The 13,820-nt window shown below is 49.3% G+C and overlaps 1 protein-coding gene across 2 annotated transcripts in view; it reads right to left on the bottom strand.

Moving 5' to 3' along the window:
- The window catches only part of ITGA11 (integrin subunit alpha 11), a 127,103-nt gene that overhangs the window by 42,780 nt on the left and 70,503 nt on the right, over nucleotides 1–13,820 (bottom strand). For both annotated transcript variants that reach the window (XM_081229017.1, XM_081229016.1), the window contains exons 6-10: nucleotides 11,417–11,544; nucleotides 10,136–10,284; nucleotides 5,242–5,386; nucleotides 4,704–4,869; nucleotides 3,295–3,365 (exon numbers count right to left, since the gene is read on the bottom strand). In XM_081229017.1, coding sequence (XP_081085143.1) covers nucleotides 3,295–3,365; nucleotides 4,704–4,869; nucleotides 5,242–5,386; nucleotides 10,136–10,284; nucleotides 11,417–11,544 — 659 coding nt within the window. The remainder of the gene's footprint in view (nucleotides 1–3,294; nucleotides 3,366–4,703; nucleotides 4,870–5,241; nucleotides 5,387–10,135; nucleotides 10,285–11,416; nucleotides 11,545–13,820) is intronic.

Below are 13,820 nucleotides of genomic sequence, written 5' to 3' on the forward strand. Positions count from 1 at the left end.
GGACTCCGTGGGACAGGACAGCTGTGGCCAATTATTTTATTTTTAAAATAAGTTTATTTATTTAGTTATTTTTGGCTGCATTGGGTCTTTGTTGCTGTGCACGGGCTTTCTCCAGTTGAGGCGAGCGGGGGCTACTTTTCGTTGCGGTGCGCGGGTTTCTTCTCATTGCGGTGGCTTCTCTTGTTGCAGAACACAGGCTCTAGGCGTGCGGGCTTCAGTAGTTGTGGCAGGTGGGCTTAGTAGTTGTGGCTCATGGGCTCTAGAGCACAGGCTCAGTAGTTGTGGCACACGGGCTTAGTTGCTCCGTGGCATGTGGGATCTTCCCGGACCAGGGCTCGAACCCATGTGCCCTGCATTGGCAGGCGGATTCTTAACCCCTGAAGCACCAGGGAAGCCCCTGTGGCCAATTATGATGGCATCAGCAGCCTGGAACTGAAAAACCTCTGTGCTCTAAAATAGCAACCCAATGGTCAGTCACAGCGCCAGACAGCCCACCATCATTGCACAATTCCTTTGGATTTGGAAGGATTTTATTTATTTAGAAAAAATTTTAAAAAAGTATAAAAGAGTCTCAGATTCAAATGTAATCACTGTCTCTTTCAAAGTCTTATCAGATAAAAACTTCCAGATGTCCGTCACTTGAAAACAAGACACGGGGTGAGAGAAGAACTGGGGTCTGTATCTACAGGGTGAGGAGAGGCACCCTGGTTTCTCTGATTAGGAGAAGAGAACAAGAGTTGAGCACGTGGAAGAAGCTGCACAGGGCAGCACATGACCTTGACCTCAATAACAAGCTGGGGCTCTGAGCTCCTGGTCTCTCCCCTGCAGCCGGGGAACTCATTGATTTTGCAAGGACTCAACTTGTTGACACACTCTGCTGCTTGGGCCACTGTCAGGGTTCAGCTGAACTCCCCCGAATCGCTGAAGCTTGTCTTAACCTCCCTTCTCTTTAGATTCCCTGATTCCTGGGCACACACAGATCACAGAATTAGAAGCAGGAGACTGAACTTACCATTTAAGAGTCTTTCTCCCTAACTAGATTGTGAGCTGCTCTCAGCTGAAATGTTGCCTTCGTCTCTCTATATATTGGGTTGGCCAAAAAGTTTGTTCGGGTTTTCCCTACGATGTTACGGAAAAACCCGAACGATCTTTTTGGCCAACCCAATACATCCCCAGTGCTTCGCACAGAGCTGGGCACATGGGGAGATGCTCGAAAAATGACCTCGAAATGGAAGATGGAGACATGGGACATTCACTCTCTCTTGCTGTCCCCAACATCAGGGCTGCTCCTAGATCCGCTCCCCAACCTCGTCTGTGCTCAGACTTCCCCCAGGCCTGTGCACACACTTCCTCGCTTCTCCTGCTTGCTGCCACCCGTGGCTGTTGACATCCTTGTCCTCAGGGGACTGCCCAAGTGCCAGCCTCTCCCGATCCTTCCCTGACACCCCTCTCCCCTAACCTGGGCCTTTCCTTCTGTAAGATCCTGATCACATGTTGCCTTAATTAGTGTTAGATGAGTCCAGGTGGTTCCTCATTGAGCAGGGGGTCTCCACAGGGGCCCCATGGATGGTGGGGGTGCTCCTGAAGTTGAACGCCTGTACCCGGGAGAAGTCTGTAGTTTCTGTTATCTTACTCACCAAGCTCAGGACTGCTGTTCTGCATTGTTTGCAAACTGACTCCTGTTTGGCAAGAATAATTTCCGCTTCCTTTTGATACCTTAGTTGCATGTGACAAATGCTTGTTGGATTTAATGAAATTGATTTTCCTTGCTGCATTTTCCAATCAGCCCTGACCCCAGAGTCAGGAGACCAGGGCTAGTCCAGCTGGAGCACAGGACTTGCTGCCTGACCTGTACGAATGGATGCCCTCGTCCCTCCTGATACTCGGCCCCTTACCCTCAGACTGGGAGCTCCTTGAGGGCAGGGCTCTCACCTCTGAACCTCCTGGCATCCAGCACAGGGCCCAGCACAGAAAAGGCACTGAAAAGATTTGCTGATATAACCACCTAAAATGGGACAACTATTACCATCTGCCTACTTTGCAGGGCTGTTTCTGAGCATGAATGAGGCACAGAAATTTTCTGGAAAAATTAAAGTGCTCGGCACATATTCCATGACTGTTATCAATATAGGGCAGTTATATTTATATTTTGCTGTATTCAAGCAGGCACGAGACAGTCCAGATGCAGCTCAGGAAACGCTGAGTGTGAGTTGCGTTTCCATCCATCTGCCTGATGTCTGCTGTGCATCTGTCCCCCTCCCTCCGATGTGGGATCTCTGACTGAGGCCCCCTTAGATTCCAAACGCTCTCACGGAGCAGCTGCTCGTTGTTGGGGAGAGAGCATGAGACTAATATTTCTCTCACTTCTGTCACTTCAGCAGGTCACTCAACCTTCCTGGGACTTGGCTTCTTTATCTGGAACCTGGGAACAAGGAACCCTGCCCTGTCCACCTCATAGAGGAGTTGGGAGAATTCGGTGGGTTACTGAAAGTGATATATAAGTGGGATGGACTGATAGGCCTTTTCTGGCAAATTAGGAGGCGCAAATCTACTCCCATGGGGGCCAGCCAGGGCAGAGCATATGCACGCAAACCCAGGACACCTGTCTGTCCAAAGCAGGCCACGGGGGCATGTGCTGATACTGACAACACAGGCTTTCCCTGCATGGTACTCCCAGGCGGGGCTACACCCCAAACAGCTTATAAAGCATGCAGCTATGGACCGCTCTGCCCCTCTGACAATCCTATGAGGTTTCAACCTCATCTTGAGAATCAGAACCAGGTGAAGCACATGAACCAGGTGAAGCCCCAGACAGAACATGACGCTTGTGACACCATATGTCTGCTTGGGACCTCTGCAACATGATGCTGAGTCCGCAAAGAGAGAAGCCCACGTGGGCTGCCTTCCAGAGCACACCTGACACATCTGGACACCCTCCCAACATCGATGCAGGGCTGTGCCCCTGCACACACAGGCCACATGGGGCATGCAAGGCACTATTACAGCCCAGGCAAGTGGTTTTGCCACGTTGAACTAGTTTTTGCATGAAGTTCTATGGACTGAATGGGACCCTTGGTCCTGGGGGGACACGTCCCCATGCACGGGGCGGCTTGAGACAGCTTATTATAAGTTGATGACCTTGACATCCCTCTTCCACCCACAGAAGACGAGAGGCAGAGAGACCCCAAGAAAGAGAGAAAGGGGGATGAGAGACAGCCCAAGAATGGCGAGATGATGACCCAGAGAGCTGGGAAGAGTGAGAGGGCAGGAGGGCAGCTCGAAACCCATCCTTACCTCCACTACGTGAGAGGAAAAGCCCGTCTGTGACATCTCCAGCCCGAAGGAGGTTTCATTCTTGTTGGTGCCTGAAACAGAGGGACAGAAAGATGTTGGCTCTGCACCTGATTTCTTAGCACCAGACATGCCTGCAGCTCAGTCCCCAGCACCTGTGACCCAGAAGCACTTGCAGGGAGGTGAGAGGGGGCCCCGGTCCTGAACCAGCTCATCTGCCCCAGCAGCAGGCACCTTCCAGGTGGTCGTGTAGGTTTATTATTAGCAGCTCACTCCCTGCTGAAAAGGACTTGAAACGACTTATATTATAGGACACGCATACTATAGGGATGTCAACGTAGGGGAAAGATCCAGAAAAGTGCACAGAAATAATCTGCATTGTTGGCAAGAAATGGAATTTCCCACTTTGTTCATTCCTACTGTTCACCAGATTTGGTTCCAGATGCTTCTGGATGGTTCCCAAATATCAAATTGACCCTTAGGAGGAAGACCTGTCACCACCACAGATTTGCACAGGAATCCCATGCGTGCTGAAAGCTCCTCCCTGCACAGGGCCTCCTGACGTGTCATTGGAGCCAACGTTCTCGTCACGCAAGGCGACCATTTCGAGAACAAACTCACTGATTTGGATGTTTAATTCTAAGGTGAGGGTCAAACAGGTTCATACTTTCTATTCCTTTATCATGGGTTATGATGGCTTTTCTTTTTCCCTGTGTCTGTGGCTCACCATCTCCAGTGCAGAGCAGACTGCTTGGGCTCTGGGATGCTGCCCTCTATCTCTTTTGACAATCCTCCCATATGGTAGAGCCCAGTATGGCAAGGGCCCCTCAGCAATATATGGTGCAAACGAGACCCATGTAAATCAAAATGGAGTTTGAATTATTAAGGAGAGAGACAATCTGAGGAAACCCTGCAAAAAGGTGGAGCGGGAGCAGTGGGACTTGGTGGTTGAGCATTTCAGGCGGTGGAGTCTGGCTCAGCTGGGCTCAACTCAAGTTGCCAGATAAAATACGAGACGCTCAGTTCAATTCGAATTTCAGACAAACTACTAGTGGTTTTTTAGTACAAGTCGGCCACAAATGTTGTATTTTATATTTGCTAAGTCTGGCAATGCTCGTTCAAACCCCAATTCCTTCCTGAGCTGTAGGAGCTCCGGCAAGTCATTTGGTCCCTTTGAGCTGCAGTTTCCTCCATGGTAAAAGGAGGGGATTATCCTTTTTCCAACGAGCCTCCGGGGCTGTCTGGAAAGTGCACAGCCTCACGTCCAGCACAGGAGCGCTCCAGTGTTGGCGGTCATCACAAAGGGAGGACTCCCGCTAAACCCTCCCATCCCGGGGGGCTGGATTTCGCTCTGTGGGCTTCACCTGCTGTGAGCCCAGGAGCGTGGACCCCTCTCAAGAAGCAGCGCTCACCTTCCAAGCTGAAGATCCTGTCCCCCAGGGCGTCGACAATGTCCTTCAGGGCCGCCTCATCAGTGACGTTGAAGAAGTGCTTGTCATCGGGGTCACTGGCGATGTATTTGATTTCGTTTAGAAAAGCTTCTGGATTGATCCCCCTGCGGTTGTAGTAGCCCAGGACCTGCCAGGGAACAGGGGCAGGGGCGACAAACCGGGACATGGCACAGACCTCCCCACACACCCATGGCCCCAGACTCGGACTCTGTTCTAAGACAGGGTTCTGGGGCTTGGGAGTGTTTTCTAGTTTTCGGAGGTTTCAGAACCTCCTTGGCAATGGAGTAAAAACCCCCCACAGCTGTTGCGGATAAACCTGGGTAGGACGGAAAGGAAATTCTCAACTGCTCTTTAGAAGATGTAACAAGGAGAGGCCCATTTGAGGGCCTGGATGGCTGGTTCACTGCCCAGAACCGCCCCCCACCCCAGAGTCCCCAAGGGGTTGATGGCGAAGCCTCTAGAGGGTGGGCAGGGGCAGGACAGGTAGGACAGGACTCACGGCCACAGCGTATCTGGTCACGTTGTCCCTCTCGCTTTGCTGGATCACCTTCTCCAGGTCTGGGCTGTCGTGGGACTCCCCATCCGTGATGACGATCATCACCTTCTTGGCCCCTTTCCTTCCACCCTTCTGGAAAGCCTCTGAGCTGGAACCCAAGCACAGGCGGAGGGTCACAGAGGAAGGTGAGGATGGGGCAGCCCTGGCGCTCCTACTGCTAGGGCTAAGCCCCCGGGCAACCCTACAGGGTGTTGGGACCTCGAACCAAAGAAGTGGCTGGATTGAGATGCCCAGACTACTCGTTCGCCAGCTGCTCAGATGCGTCTTAAATCTGCTTGTCTTTAAAGAGTGACTTTAAAAAGCCCCTCTCAAGTCATGATCTTGCTGTTTGGGGGAAGCAGGGGGATGGGGTGGGTCTGGGAGGGGAGTTCAGGGTCAGGTGAGACCTTTAGAGGCCCTAATTTCACGGTTCAAAAACTCAGCCACACATTAGAATCATCTGGGGAGTTAAAAAAAAAAAGTGATGCCCAGGCCCCACCTGGACTCATGAAATCAGAATTTCTGGAGTGTGGCCTGGGCACCAGCATTTTTCAAAAGTTCTAATGAACATCGGAGTTGAGAACCACTTCCCTCAGTTCTGGAAAGGTGACGTGCCAGAGCAATTCAACAGCCAAACAATGCTGTTCCATAAAATGTGTGATGAAGCCTGACAAAGTTCTGATTTTTCCCAGGAGAACCACTTTGATTCTATTTTGGGAACTATTAAATATCAAATTCTACGACAAATATTTCTCTTTCTTGCTTTTTATTTTGTTTTCAGTGGCCGGAGCAGGTGCTTGGCCTGTCTGCTGGGCAGTCCAACCAGGAGCCGGGGGGCTGGCACTCTATGGACTCTTGGAGCTGGTGACCCATCTACGAAGCAGGAAGAATTGGCTCCTGAACCATCACTGGCTCTTGGTGCCTGTGTGAGGCCAACTCTCCTTCAGACCATGAGGTTCTGAATTTTCCAATAAGGACCTAAAAATAAATGTTACCCTTAGACTCTGCAGTGAGTCCTCAAAGGTCTGACCCATAGGTTCAAGCACCATGATGTCAGGTTAAATCCCATCACCCTAAGGCTTTGGTTACCAGGGGTATCTTTTGTTACACAGCAAGCTGATGAGCTGATGTGCGTGATTTAGATGTTAAGGAATTCACAAAACTTGGAATAAATTAGTTCAGAGCATCTTCAAGCTACCAGTTAAGAGAAACAGACCATCTGTCATTCTCTTAGCAATTCTGTGATATTCTGGATATGCTGGCTTTAAAAACGCCTCTAATTTTAGTATGAGGCGTGGACTGAAGCAGGGCAGAGGCACACTTGACATGACAAAATACAGAGAATATTTTGGGCTTAAGCCTGACTCAGTGGAGGGAGAACGCTGCTAGTCCTTCAAAGGAGACTCGAGATGCTTCTATGACTTCATTGGAGGGCCAGGTCCAGGAACAAAACTCCAGGAGAAAATATATGGCACGGGAAAAACAGGCATTATTACATATGGAGCCAAGGGAATTTCAGGATCATATTTCCATAGAGTGGAATGGTGTGAATATCTGTAAGAATCTGTAATAGCATAAATATTGGCATGAATCATCAGATTTAAAATTGTGAATTTGTATTGTGTAAAAGACTTGGATTTGTTGCTTTGTAAATCAGACTATAACTTCCTGGAGTGCAGTGAAAGCTTTATACTCACGACAGTTTCCATGAACCTGGAAGCCAATGTGACCCTGTGGAGAATGGTCATATCACGTCTCCTTTCTGCTCAAAACCTGTCCTGGCTCCCATTTCTCCCAGGTCCTGATAATGTCTGGCGAAACCCTTGGTAATCCCTCTGAGCCCCTCCTCCTGCTGGAATCTTCACTGATCCTGGAACCACCAGGCACGCTCCTGTTTTAGGGCCTTTATCTGAGCTGCCCCCTTTTCTGGAACCTCCCCTGCCAGGCACCTGCTTGGCCAACTTCCTCACCTCCTTTAAGTCTCCACTCAAATGTCAGCTCTTGGTGAAGCCTTCCCTGACTACTTGGTTAATGCTGATTAAATACCTGCCCTCCCCAACCTGCCTGACTGCCTTTACCAGACTCTATTTTTCCCCCATAGCTTGTATCTCCCTCTAGCATACTAGCTATTTATTTGTTTTTTTGTTTTTTTGCTTATTGTCTGCCTCACCCTCTAGAATATCAGCTTCACAAGGGCAGGATATTTATCTGCTTTGTTCACTGATCTATCCCAAATGTCTAAAACAGTGTGAGGCACATAGTAGATGCTCAATAAGAGTGTTGAGTGAATGAAAGTGGCATTGCAGCGCTGTCCTGCCCCCTCCCCTCAAAGCCACACATGGCTGCCAGACTCACCTTCATGCGCACATTTGATGATGACATTCAAGAAACTTCAGTGGCCAATCACGCTTGTTTTAGCTACAATGTTATAACTCTCACAATCTGATTCCAAACCATCTTTGCAGCTGCAGGGCTTACTACTCCCCAACAGGAACCATGTTCAGAGCAAGGCTCTGAATGTAAACATTCCTCAGCTTTCCCTGTCCTCTGCCCTTACTGGGGCAGAATGTCTTCTCTCCACCTCTCCCTGCTGTAATCCTGGGGTCTGTCAGATATCCCCCATCTTGGCAGTCCTCTCTGGTCGCTCCCTTGGAGCCCTCCTCTCTCATCCTCACTGAGTTAGGGTGATGCTTACCAGAGCTCCCCTATTAAACCAGGGGTCACGGGTTACCCTCTTTATAACCCCTCAAGTCCATGGCCTGGATGTTTGTACTTTAGTAGGTACACAGAAAAAAAATGCATTATGAATAGCTGAGTGAGGAGAGAAAGGCTTTTACCTTAAAAGGCACCAGCTGTAATTTGGGACCCAGACTTGGCCGGGAAGATCAGATTTCAAAGTTCACTTGAGGTGTAGATCGCACACCCCAGCAGTGCTCGTGAGTCATGATGGTTCAAACTACTAGGTGAGTCACACACACTTGACCTGGGGGAGATGGGCTGCGAAATGAGATGGAAGCAGTGTGCTCCATCCCGGTGGGAGTCAGTTAGCTTCTCACTGATAGCTCAGTGGGCGTGGGCTTCCTCCGTTCCCCTGGCCACTTCACAAGAGCCTGCTTGGGGTCTCAGGGACTCACGCCCATGAGGGCCCATTTCTCATGAGGGTGAGTAAGAGCCATCTTTACACAGAGGGATGCTCATTTAGGAAAAAAGCTTGAGCAGGTTTTATCAGTGAACAGAAATACACTGGTGGAGCAGTAACTTAATCATAAAGAGTAGTGAAGTTGGGTGACTTCCCTGGTAGTGCAGTGGTTAAGGCTCTGCGCTCCCAATGCAGGAGGCCCGGGTACGATCCCTGGTCAGGAAACTAGATCCCACATGCGTGCCGCAACTAAGAGTTCTCATGCCAGAACTAAGAAGCCCATGAGCCACAACTAAGGAGCCTGCCTGCCACAACTAAGACCTGGTGCAACCAAATAAATAAATACTAAAAAAAAAAAGAGTTAATCTTTTGACCACATGAAATCATGTTACTACTAAATAGCTTTCACATTGTAGCATTCTGCTAAACACGTCGACTAACCCTATGTGAGGTGGGATTATAAGGTAATGGGACGGTGGTCTCAATGAACATAGCAGAGCTTATATTCGTAGGTGTAAAATTTATACATTTAAAATCTAAATGTCTTGGACATAGTTATCGTAGGAGTTTAGGCCACAGCTGGAAAGATCTGGGGGAATTGACTTTAAAAATCATTCACTGGGGGCTTCCCTGGTGGCGCAGTGGTTGAGAGTCTGCCTGCTGATGCAGGGGACACGGGTTCATGCCCCGGTCTGGGAATGGTCCCACATGCCGCGGAGCGGCTGGGCCCGTGAGCCGTGGCCGCTGAGCCTGCGCGTCCGGAGCCTGTGCTCCGCAACGGGAGAGGCCACAACAGTGAGAGGCCCGCGTACAGCAAAAAAAAAAAAAAAAAAAAAAAAATCATTCATTGATTCCAGTGGGGGTGAGTACAGTGTTCTGAGCCATGGCAGAGTTACTGGAATAAGCATGTAGCTATCTGTCTGGATGACTAGAGTTGCATTCATTATTATTGTGAGTTCTGGTGTGATGTTTAAGGGAACAGCCTCATTGCTCTACAATCTCAGATGTTAGATTTAACTATGTTCTTCACATTCTACTGATGACGAACACCCCACAAGAAGATTCTGCCCTCATACAACCCACACACTTTTCATAGGGTCTCTTGGCAGAACATATGTCCTGAAGTTGACTGGAAATCCCAGCCCCAAAATGCTCTTCTGTAATATGACCTTGCCATTCCTCCATCAAGAGGGGAAATTAAATTCTCTTCCCCTTGAACCTGGGCTGGCTTCAGTGACTTGCTCAATCAAAAGACTATAGCAGAAGTTATATTCTGGGACTTCTGCAGCTAGGTCATAGGCAGTCTTAGAGTTCCTGTGTGGATCTCCTGGAAAACTCACTCTTGGGATGCTTCCTCTCAAAGCCTGGCTGCCATACGGTGAGAGAGCCAAGCCACATGGCTACGTGTGGGTGCTCACATCACCAGCCTTAGCTGAGCTCCCAGCCAACAGCCAACATCCACTGCCAGCCACATGAGGGTGCCATTCTGGATGTCCAGTCCAGTCGAAACTTCAGATGACAACAGCCCCAGCTGACACCAGCCTTCAACCACATGAGAGAACCCAAGGGAGAACTGATCAGTTGAGCCCAGCCAATGCCCAGAACTTTGAGGGATTAATTATTGTCTCTCCAGATACTAGATTTTGTGGGGTAGCAAAAGATAACTGTAACAGTATCTGAGATTTAGAAAATACATTTTTTTTTTTTTTTTTTTTTTACCGAGCAAATTCAATGCCAAATGCCGTCCGGGTCTCTGTTCCTCCTCTCTGTTCAATGTGACTGGCAGCTTCCACCACATCTTTTACAGACCTGTAGTCATTGAGGTGAAATTCATGTACCACGTCTTCTCCATACTGAACGACTCCAACCTGCAAGTTAGAGGAGAGGGAAACAGGACATCTTGACCCCTGAAGGCTGGCCCTTTGGTGATGAGGTTTCCTGGAGTCATCTCTCTGGGACGGTTCAGGAGTGAGGAGGGCTGGGGACCTTCCCAAGGGAGAGGAACTAAGCAGAAGGGAAGCAGGTTCTGTACAGTTCCAGGAATGAATGGCTGGCTTGGTGAGGCAGGTGGGAGGTGCATATTGAGAGAGGAGACTGTGATTTAAAGAAAGGCCCAGCAGATAGAGTTTCTTACTTAAAAAGACAAAAGTTGAGCACAGAATTGAAGTCTAAAATCTTAGGAGCAGTGTGGGGGGAGGGCCATGGCATTGTTCACCAAACTCTGGAACTAAGGTTCTTTCAAATTTGGAAGAGAAGTTTGAAATATTAATAAGACTCAAATATTAATAGTCTCGAAATAAAAACCTTAAAGAATAAGCAAAAACCTACCTATAGTAGGACTAGAATGAAAAAATGTCACTGTCGGATGGGCCCACAGAGATTATTTGGTACAAGTGCATTTCCAATGCTGGACTTTCATCCACCGTATCCTAAAAGATGATCTCCCAGTGGTGGGGAACTCATTACTTCATGAGAAAGCCCACGCCCCTTTTAACGGCTCTAATTGTTACAAAATAATTTTAGATTGACCTGAAATCTGCCACCTTGTCAGTTCTATTCATTGGTCCTCCTTTGGCCTGACAAAACAATACGGAATAAATCTACCCCCTAGTTAGCCAGGCAGCATTTCAAATATGTGCTGGCAGATATGACCTCTTCCCCTGTCTCTTCTCCAAGATCAAAGTGTCTAATTCTCCCCTGTGCCTCACCCAGCAGGGTGCTAGTGTCTTCTCACTCTCTGGCTGATCAAAGTTTTTGTTAATAGGTGGTGTCTATCCCAGAGGACAGTGTTTGACCCACTCAGTGATGCCTCCCCTACACAGTCCCATGATGCGCCCAGCAGAGATGGGTGTCCTGGGCTGCAGGGCCCTGCTGCTGGCCCTTTCACCTACACCTTTCAAGTGCATGTACAGATGCTCCCCCCCCCACCCCAAGGCAGCATCTGCCATGGGTTTTGGGGGGGCCTTATTTGGAGGAGGAAAGAGTCCCAACCACACTCACCTGGATCTGCCCAGGGCCGATGTAAAACTTCTTCAGGATGTTGATGAGGAAGTGCTGAACCTCCACCCAGGGGTAGATGCTGTTTGAACCATCCAGGACAATGATGATGTCCATGTAGGTCTGGCACCCTGGGAAGTGGGAACATGGTCACAGCTACCCAAGGAGCCAGTGTCTGCAAATCTCTGATTCCCTGGATGACTGTCCAGGGAAGCCTGGCCTGGGAGCTGTCCTCAGGCTGAACATTTATTTGGGCAACGTGAGTGAGGAGCCCAGGCATTCCTGGCTCTGCCCCACTGTTCTGCACTGGCTGCCTGAACAAAGCATGAATGGAGCCCTCCTGCCTCTGTGCCTCAACAGGGACTGACCGTCGTCAGCTGGCCAATGTTTGGTAGGCAGCCGACAGTGCCCGAATCAGTACCTCATTGTTGTTTATTTTACTGTAATGGGTAGGTGGGCATTACCACTTTCAGCCCAAATGAATGGGTTTCACTTCTTAGGAGGGAGGCATGGTGTAATAGCGAGGAATGTGGAATCTGGCGTCAGACTGTTTGACCCCCGGCTTTGACCCCGGGCAAGTTACTTAACATCCTGGCATCGGTTTTCTCTTCTGTAAAAGAGGCATGATGATAGTAGAGGATTGCCACGAGGAATTAACAAGGTGATGCTTCTAGGGCTGAGCACAGGTAAATGCTCAAGAATCTTAGCTTATCTTCTTTTTATTTTTTTTTAACCAAACCACTTGGTTAATGTAACAATGACATCATCAGGTCAAGCTCTCGTTGCTTTGAGCCTGAAGGTTTCTCTATATTCTTGTAATATTAATACCAAATTAAAATGAATAATAGAAAGCAACAAAGAAAACATGAAACATTGGTAACCTAACAAATTAAAAAACTTCTCTTTACATCTAAGTAATTTATTTCTGTTTGTGAAACAGCAGGACTTACCTTGAAATGAGATGATACAATCTGATACGATATACACTATACTGTATCACATTGAAATATTGGGCATCTGCTTATTTTTACTGGAGAATTTCACACTGTTTTCAAATCTACTTTACAGCAATATAGCAGGGGCCTTTGTGAGTTAACCATTCCAGTAACTCCTGCATCGGGAAGGTGTAGTATGTTGATGTCAGAGCTCCCTAGGAGGGGAAGGTGGTGGCATGAGCCTAGGCGCCTGGCACAGGTTCTGTGTTTGGGAGAGCACTTTAGAAGTGTTTGGATGCTCAGAATCACCTCCGCTTTAGGAGAAGCTGTGTGTACACTCTGGTCTCGTTTGCACATGCTGCACACAGCATGTGATGGCCCTACACCTCCAGGCTAACGGTGCCTGATAGCTTTGTCCTTCTCCAGTGTGCTTTCGCCCCACACCTGTGGACCGAGCACCCGCCATGTGCTGGAGCGCCGTGTGGTGCTGGCACCACAAGGACACGACACAGTGACTCCTTGATTAGGAGAGGTTTCTAATCTACTGGTAGGGGCCAGGTTTCTTTTATTTTAAAGCCAATTTTATTAGAACGCATTTATTATTACTGATTTCTTTCTTACGATTTCCAATTTTTCATTTTAAGACACATTGGGAAGAACCTCTGTGGTTGCTAAACATGGCAGAACACGCCTTTGAAACACACGCACGTGCGCACATACACACGCCCTGTGGCTGATCCTAGACCTGCTGAATTAGATCCTCCGTAGTGTTGGCAGGGGTGGCGGGGGGTGCCCTGCGATCTGGATCTGCTGAGCTCCCAGGGCACCGCTGCTGGTCAGCGGGGTGAGGAGGTCTCCGCCACAGGAGATTCTGGGAGGCTGAGATGGTCACACCTTGGCCCAGAGGAAAGAACCTCTCTAGGGGGTGGCACACCTCCCGTGACTGGTTGCGAGCCTCCTCCCAGCCCTGGCACTGCCTCTGCCCCTCCCGCTGACGTTTTGTAAGAATGACTCTTCCTCATCGCCCCTAAGGGGATCATTTTCCAGCCCCTGCTGGACTGACCTTCCTCCTCCCTCCCCACAAGCACCACCTTCCCATCTCTGACTGGGCCCTGGTGCTTGGAGGGAGGCTGCCTCTAGCCAGAAGTGCTAATCCCCTCACCCTCAGTAAAACGGGCAGCAGCTGCTTGGGTGTTGGTGGTTAGCCCACAGGAAATAGTGAGGCTCGGAGCCAAGCAGTCTGGGCTTGCAGGAAGCAAGGTCTGAGCGTTCTTTCCCCAGACTTTCCTGGCAGGTGGGGAGAGTGGGAGGTTTTGTGTTCCATGAGGCTCTGGGAAAGCTGGGCAGCGCTTCCTCATGTCCAGGACCACTGATTAGATGGGACTATCACCAGGAGTAGTTCTGTCCTCCTTGGCCCTCCACCTACAGGGCAGCTGCATCCCATAACGTCAGAGGGCGCCATGCACACTGTA

This window comes from Mesoplodon bidens, assembly GCF_964165515.1.
Source record: "Mesoplodon bidens genome assembly, chromosome: 3".
NCBI lineage: Eukaryota > Metazoa > Chordata > Mammalia > Artiodactyla > Ziphiidae > Mesoplodon > Mesoplodon bidens.